The following is an 8206-nucleotide window of genomic DNA, read 5'->3' on the forward strand; positions in this document are numbered from 1 at the left end:
CCCTATCTCTCTCCACTAAGGCCCAACAAGGCCCATTAGTTCTCGGGGGGGGGGGGGTCCGGTAACCCCCGGTACTCCGATAAATGTCCGAAACCTTCCGGAACCTTTCCGGTGTCCAAACATAGTCGTCCAATATATCGATCTTTATGTCTCGACCATTTCGAAACTCCTCGTCATGTCCGTGATCACATCCGGAACTCCGAACTACCTTCGGTACATCAAAATATATAAACTCATAATATAACCGTCATCTAACTTTAGGCGTGCGGACCCTACGGGTTCGAGAACTATGTAGACATGACCGAGACACGTCTCCGGTCAATAACCAATAGCGGAACCTGGATGCTCATATTGGCTCCTACATATTCTACGAAGATCTTTATCGGTCAAACCGCATAACAACATACGTTGTTCCCTTTGTCATCGGTATGTTATTTGCTCGATATTCGATCATCGGTATCTCAATACCTAGTTTAATCTCGTTACCGACAAGTCTCTTTACTCGTTCCGTAATACATCATCCCGCAACTAACTCATTAGTTGCATTGCTTGCAAGGCTTATAGTGATGTGCATTACCAAGTGGGCCCAGAGATACCTCCCCGACAATCGGAGTGACAAATTATAATTTCAAAATACGCCAACCCAACAAGTAATTTTGGAGACACCTGTAGAGCACCTTTATAATCACCCAGTTACATTGTGACGTTTGGTAGCACACAAAGTGTTCCTCCGGTAAATGGGAGTTGCATAATCTCATAGTCATAGAAACATGTATAAGTCATGAAGAAAGCAATAGCAACAAACTAAACGATCAAGTGCTAAGCTAACGAAATGGGTCAAGTCAATCACATCATTCTCCTAATGATGTGATCCCGTTAATCAAATGACAACTCTTTGTCTATGGCTAGGAAACATAACCATATTTGATTAACGAGCTAGTCAAGTAGAGGCATACTAGTGACACTCTGTTTGTCTATGTATTCACACATGTATCATGTTTTCGGTTAATACAATTCTAGCATGAATAATAAACATTTATCATGATATAAGAAAATAAATAATAATTTTATTATTACCTCTAGGGCATTATTTCCTTCACCATTTGCATGGCGATTTGATTGGTTGGAGTGTTTCTGCCGCTGCCAGGATAACGCATACGTATGCGACAGACGCGGGGTACCATTGGAAACAGGTGGGAGAAAAAGGCAAAGCGCAAACTATTCAGGAAAAAACGGAAAAATCTTATGCGCAGAGAAAAAGGGAACAGAGGGAATACATCCTTACCAACAGGAAGTACAAGGCATGAACGCAACATGGCAACATTTTCGGTTTGTTCCATATGTAATGCATCGGCACATGGAGACACTCATTATTTGGGTGTCGGATGGCTCACTGTGTTTGGGTCTTGGGGGATGAAGAAATCCTCGAACATGTGATATTAAATCTTTCCCTACTAATAAAGCACGGAGTGCTTCTGGTCGTACGTCGTCATCAATTTACAAAAACGTCCCTCTATTTCTGCAAAATCAACCCGCAATCCCTATTAAGTGGATCTGAGAAACTATTCGTTTTTAAAAAAAAAGTAGCGTCGCGGCGGTGGCCTTGGCCGGCATGGAGGTGAGCTTGCGGGCGCGCTTGCGGTAGGCGAGCCTAGCCCGCAAGCCCTCCCGTTGCTTGGTGAGGGCCTTGGCCTTCCTGCGCGCCTTGTCGGCCTCGGCGTTGGCCTTGGCGGGCCGAGGCATCGCGTAACGGGCGGCGGATCTCGGCTGCTCCGCCGTGGATCCGGCGGCAGACGGATCGAGACAGGAGAGGCGGCAACCTCCATGGCGGGCCCCTGGAGGAGACCATCGTGGATTGAGATGGAGAGGCGACGACCTCCATGGCGAGCTACGGGGCAGAGGAGGCAGGGTCTTGTGGCGGCGCTCGCCTGAGCTCCTGGCGCCGGGAAGATATCGGGAACGGACGAAGGACGGCGAGGCAGGCCGGGGAGGGGCCGGATCCGGCGATTCCCGACAACGGATGGGCGGTGGCGGTCTCCATGCTGCGGGGTCGGCTCGAAGTTCCTGCAGTGGGCATGGTGGTCTTCCTGTTGAAGAAAATAGAGAGGGTTCAGAGAGAGAAGAGAGAGACAGGGGAGAGATAGAGAGGGAGAGAGGAGGCGGGGCAACGTCGCAGTGCAGCTACTGCTCACCTAGGCGACGACGTCGGCAGGGCCGCCGGGGCATGGGTCGGAGCGGAGGACCTCGAGCGTCCATGGCGGCCTCCCTGCAACAGAGAGCAAGAGAGATAGAGGGAGATGAGAGTAAACTGGGAAAAGAGAATAAGGGAAGAGGGAGATGGCGGGGAAAGGAATGCAGGGGGACGACGGGGGCCCGCTCGGTGGCTTCGGTCATCGGCGGAAGAAGGAGCTCAGGGACTAGGTGGTTGTGCTCGGGAGCAGCAGATCGAGCAGGAGAAAGGAGGGGATAGAATGAGGCGATGGAATAAGAAGGAACTCAGAGAAAGGAGGGGATAGAATGGGATAAGCTTCAACGGCAGAGGAAGGGCTCAGCAAATTTGACGCCTTAAGACGAGACATACACGTGACGGTGTACGTGGCCTCCACTTTTTTTTAATTGGGTACGTGGCCTCCACCCGCATGACAGTGATGGGCAACAAAGAAAATTTTGCTTTTTTATGGTGATGATGGGATGGGGGTGCGTGGTCTTTGGGCCAAGTTTAAATAGAGCAAAAGAAAAAGAACCAAACATAATTTGTAAACCCAACAACCAGCATTTTCTAAAAAAATAATCAACATAGTAAAAACATGTTTGATTTTGAATATTAACAACAAATAATTCTTTATAAATAATCCCACTTGAATGCACCACTACTCTTCCATCCAAAAGAAATCCTTCTGCATTTAAATCCTCTGAAAATCCGAAGAATTAATTTTGAACTATTTATTAAACCTCGAATGGTATACTGTTATTTTGTCTGTATATCCCGCTAAAAACACTTACACCATTCCTTTTCCACCTGATGATAGTGGTAAGCTGAAGGAGGAGCCATCAAAGGACATCCCTATGACTTTCTCAACTTTATACTACATGGTCTAGACACCAACAATCATGTTTTATATTGCGGACATTGAGCGTGTGTGTGTTTTTTAAGATAAAGGGTGTTTCAAAATCTTCTTGCTTTAAAAAATCATGCTTTTAAGTATGTTCACGTTTTTTAACGAATGCACAAAATCCCAAAAGATCCAGCTTAAACAAATATTTAAAATTTATCACAAAATTTTAAAATTTCATATTTAAAAAGACATGCGGTCAAAACATGTTCATCTTCAAAACATGTTTCAATTCTAATAAAAAGATAAAAATTTCAAAATTGTTCATTTATTTCAAAATAAATAAATATTAGTGTTTCCCCGAAGAGTAAATAAATAAAACCGATTACTAGACTACTCCATGTACCACTACTCTTCCATCATATTACTCCGAAAAACAATAGCAGTATAAACTTATTACCCATGTTTATGAGAACTGCGTATAAGAAATGGCGTGTACTGTCACACGGAGTAGGCTTTACGATATTTTTCGCCCGTTGCAACGCACGGGCATTTGTACTAGTAGAACTGAAGATGCTCGCCTATGGACTTTTTGGCTCTGCGACACAATGAATAATCAGCAGGCCCTGCTCATGTTCTGCCTTACCATATGGGTGATTTTGTGGGCTCGTAGGCGCACCATTCACGACGATGAATTTCAAGGCCCGCTATCCACCTTGTGCTTCATAACCAGATTTTTGGATGATCTGTAAATAGCGGCATTTCGTCCAATGTGTCACAACACGGCAGGTTCAGAAACCTCCCAAGTGGATTGCGCCTGGGGGAGAAGCAGCGAAGATCAAGGCGGACGGTGGCCTTTCTCGCTGTGGCAATGTAGGTGCAGCGGCAGCAATCTGCATAGACAGATTTGGACGTTACCTGGGGACCTCCGGTTTTACTTTCGACGGATTACTTGATCCTCCATCTTTGGAGGCACAAGCATGTAATGAGGCCCTAACTCTTGCCAAGGATCTGAACTTACGCAAAGTGGTGATTTCTTCAGATTGCCTTGAGGTGGTGACAAGCATCAACTAAGTTGCAGACTAGCTAGTCTACGCGCCAGTTCTCAATGAAATACATCATCTCATGAAGGAATTTGATGAAGTTTGTATTCTTTTTTGAGCCTCGTGAGATCAAATCCTGAAGCCCACGATTTAGCTAAAGCTTCTTCGACTCTTGTAAATGGGAGCCATTTGTGGCTAGGAGTAGCCTGACATTATATATATGTATACCATACACTTTGATCCTTGAATAAAATACCTAGTTACCCTAAAAAAGAATGCAATTTACAAAAAGAAAAGGAATAAGTATCAGTACAATTGATGATAACCCCCCCAGTTCGTGTGCATGCTAGCATATCCTATTTATAGCATGGGTCGACGCTTAAGGGATCTCCTATACCGCGTGTGACGCACTTCCTCCCCTCTCGCGCGCCCCTATTGAAGTTCAAAATTTAGAAAAATGTGAAATTTGGAAAATGTTCCTGAAAACATAAAAATTTGTGGATTAAAAAATGTCCATGCTTTTCATTAATGTTCGTGTATTGAAAAATGTTTGTGAATATGAAAAAAAATCATTGATACAATTTTTTTAGCAATTCAAACCAGTTTGCGGATTCAAAAAAATGTTCATCGATTCAAAAAATAATCACAGAATCAAAACAATATTCACATGTTTCATAAAAATGTTTACAATTCACAATTTTTTTGGGAAATTGTGAACATTTGTCTAAACCCTTGACTCTTTTTCAATAGGCTAACATTTTTCGGAAATTGGGGGAATTCACGAATAACTTTTTGTTCTGAGAACATTTTTTAAATGCATGAACATTTGTCGAATACATGAACATTTTTTGAAATGGCGAACATTTCTTTAATCGATGAACACATTTTTAACTCATGATTTTTTTTCTAATTTGTGAACATTTAGGAAAAATCATGGACACCTTTTGAATTTGCGAACATTTGATCAATTTCCTAACATTTTATGAGTACACGGACATTTTTTCAAAATCATAAACATTTTCTGAATATATGATCGTTTTGTGTGAAATCATGAACACTTTCTGAATCCACGGACATTTCATGATTTCTTGAACATTGTTTTCGTAATGCAATTTTCATAAAATTTTGTAATATTTTAAATCACAAATTATTAAAAATAGAAAAAACAATAACGGAAAAGAAGAAAGAAAAAAAAGAAAAACTAAAAAAACAGAGTGCCACGCGCATGGGACGGCCCAAAACAGAGTCCCACACCCCTCCTGCCCGATCGCTCTCATGAACGTACCTTTCTCCCTCAAGTTAGGGTTTCGCTCCTCCCGGTGGCGATCTGGCCGCCGTCGAGACGATTTGCTTCCCTACCGCCGCGTCCTTCCGCCGTTCTCCCTCGCTAGCCAGGGTGCGCAAGCGCCCGATCCTAGTAGGAACGGGGGCCGACGGGTTAGGGTTCCACAACGAGAATACCCAATCTGCTTTGTTTGCTTTGGGTGAGAGATATAATGGCTTCTGGAGGATCTTCGAGTTCTGCGGGAGTTGGCGATGTTGAATTGCTGATCAAAGAGCTGGACTAAAGGAGGAAGATCTGGACGACGTGATCTTTGATGAGGTGCAGGTGCCACCAGAGAAACCTAGATGGGTTGCTTTGGCTAAGGTTAATACTCCTAAATCCTATAGCCAAACCTGGTTCTACAGAAACATGAGATCAGCATGGGATGCAGCACAAGAAGTAAAGTTCAAGCCCCTGGAAAACAATCTATACACTGTCCAATTTTCATGCTTGGGTGATTGGGAGAGGGTAATGAACGATGGTCCTTGGAACTTCAGAGGAGATGCGGTGCTGATCATGCCGTATGATGGGATCACACAACCCTCAACCATCAAGCTGGAAACAATCGATATATGGATCCAAATCCATGATGTGCCAGATCTATATGCCCATCTGGTTACCCCGCTGGTTGCAAAGGTGGGTGAGGTTTTGCTCTCTGAACCACCATCAAATGACTTTGTGGGCAACTTCTACCGTGTTTGGGTTTGGCTCAATGTTCTAAAGCCGCTGAAGAACGCGGTGACTATGGTCAGGGATGGAAAGAGGCAGATATACAGAGTCAAATATGAACGCCTCCCAGATTGGTGTGCGGTGTGTGGAATGCTAGGCCATCAGTTCAAAGAGCACGACAGTGGGATCCATCCTCCATCGGCCTTGGTATTTAAGGATCTCAGAGCCAGCTGGTTCATGCGCAGCGGCCGGGGTCCAGGAGAGGGCCGAGGCCGTCAGGGTGGAAGGCGTGGAGGCCGTTCAGGTAGCCGTCCGGATCCTCATGAGAGGGATGCATACAGCAGGTCAGATGGGAACAAGATGAGAGGTTCAGGCGGAGGTGTACCCCCGGAGGTAGCGGATACTGATGTGGACATGGACGAAGTAAGCAGGAAAAGGCTTGCAGGGAAGGAACTAGGGGCCAACCATAAATAACTTTTGAACACAGATGATGGCCGCAAGGTTAACGACCAGCTAGCTATTGTTCTTGCCACCAGTCCTCCGATTGTCAGGGAGCAGAAACGGACCAAGACAAGGCTTGAGCAAGCCGATGCAAGCAACTCATTAGTCAGAAATTTGGCGGGCTCCTTTGAGGAGCGCCGCCAGCCCCAATGAATGCTCTTTGTTGGAACTGCCGTGGAGCGGGTAAACCTGCGGCAGTTCAAGAGCTTCGCGATTTTGCGAAGAAGTTTACCCCTACCCTCTTATGTATTGTTGAGACGCAAATAGAAGGAAGAAGGGTAGAAGCTCTAGCTAGCTCGATAGGCTATGATAATGCTTATGCAGTTGACAGTCAAGGCCGTAGTGGCGGCATTGGACTTTTCTGGAACAATGTAACAAAAATTGAAATTCTTGGTTATTCTTGTTATCATTTGTATGTGTCTGTTGAGGAGGAAGGTGAGGAAAAGTGGAGGATGACATGCGTCTATGGTGAAGCCCAAACTCACCTGCGTCACCAAACTTGGACAGTTCTTAAAAATATAAGCACTTTGAGCACGCTTCCGTGGATCTGTATCAGTGATTTCAATGAAGTCTTACGTCCAAATGAGCACGAGGGAGTGGGACAACGTAGCAACGCTCAGATCCAAGCATTTCGAGATACTATTGATGTTTGCATGTTGCTAAACTTGGGATACAAGGGACAGTTTTGGACTTTTGAGAAGAGGGTAGCAGGTGGTACATACACTCGGTGCAGATTGGACAGGGCTTTGGTCAACTCTGATTGGTTGGCAAGATTCCCCTTGGCCTTGGTCACTCATGAAACTGCAGCTTCGTCAGACCACCTTGCTTTACTCCTTGACTTCGGTTGGGCCAAAGCGGAGAGAAGGAAATACGAGTTTAAATACGAGACGATGTGGGAGATGCATGAGGGCCTTAATGATGCGGTTGCACAGGGCTGGGGTGTGGATGCACCTTCTTCCATGGTGGAAGAGTTGAGAGGAAAGCTTGCTAATTTAGCAAAAGACTTGGGAAGGTGGAGTAATGACACTTTCGGCAGTGTACGAAAAGAGATTAAAGCCCTAAAAAATAGCTTGAAGAGCAACGGGGTGACCCCCTACGTACGGGGCCATCACATGCAGAACTCAAGGTTAATGAAAGGCTGATTGAACTTTATCATAGGGAGGAAATTATGTGGCGGCAGCGGGCACGGATTGACTGGCTGAGTGCAGGAGATAAAAACACAAAATTCTTTTATATGAGAGCAAGTCTGAGACGAAAAAAGAATCTCATCAAAGCTCTACAAAATTCTTTGGGTGCTATAGTAGTAGATCCGGATGAGATGAAAAGCCTGGCGAATGAGTTCTATCAAATGCTATATACAACTGAAGGGGTGCAAGGCATAGATGAAGTACTTAATAACGTGCCACGGAAAGTCTCGGAGGAGATGAATGCAATGTTGAACGCTGAATACACAAAGGAGGAGGTGAAAACAGCCCTGTTTCAGATGTTCCCCACCAAAGCTCCGGGACCGGATGGCTACCCGGCGCACTTTTATCAGCATCATTGGGATATTTGTGGGGACGACCTGACGAGGGTGGTGCTGAGCATAGTCAGAGGAGAGCAAAGCCCGGAAAGTA

The 8206-nt window shown here is 45.1% G+C and overlaps 1 protein-coding gene across 1 annotated transcript; it reads right to left on the reverse strand.

Moving 5' to 3' along the window:
- Window positions 1-1414: 1414 nt before the first annotated feature.
- LOC123152658 (serine/arginine repetitive matrix protein 1) lies at window positions 1415-2538 on the reverse strand. Its single transcript, XM_044572152.1, has 2 exons — window positions 2193-2538; window positions 1415-2087 (listed from the first exon to the last, which is right to left on the reverse strand). Exons 1-2 carry the CDS (start codon window positions 2392-2394, stop codon window positions 1573-1575), a joined length of 717 nt encoding a protein of 238 aa, XP_044428087.1. The 5' UTR covers window positions 2395-2538; the 3' UTR covers window positions 1415-1572.
- Between the last annotated feature and the right edge of the window lie 5668 nt (window positions 2539-8206).

Source organism: Triticum aestivum, chromosome 7A (genome assembly GCF_018294505.1).
Source record: "Triticum aestivum cultivar Chinese Spring chromosome 7A, IWGSC CS RefSeq v2.1, whole genome shotgun sequence".
Lineage (NCBI taxonomy): Eukaryota > Viridiplantae > Streptophyta > Magnoliopsida > Poales > Poaceae > Triticum > Triticum aestivum.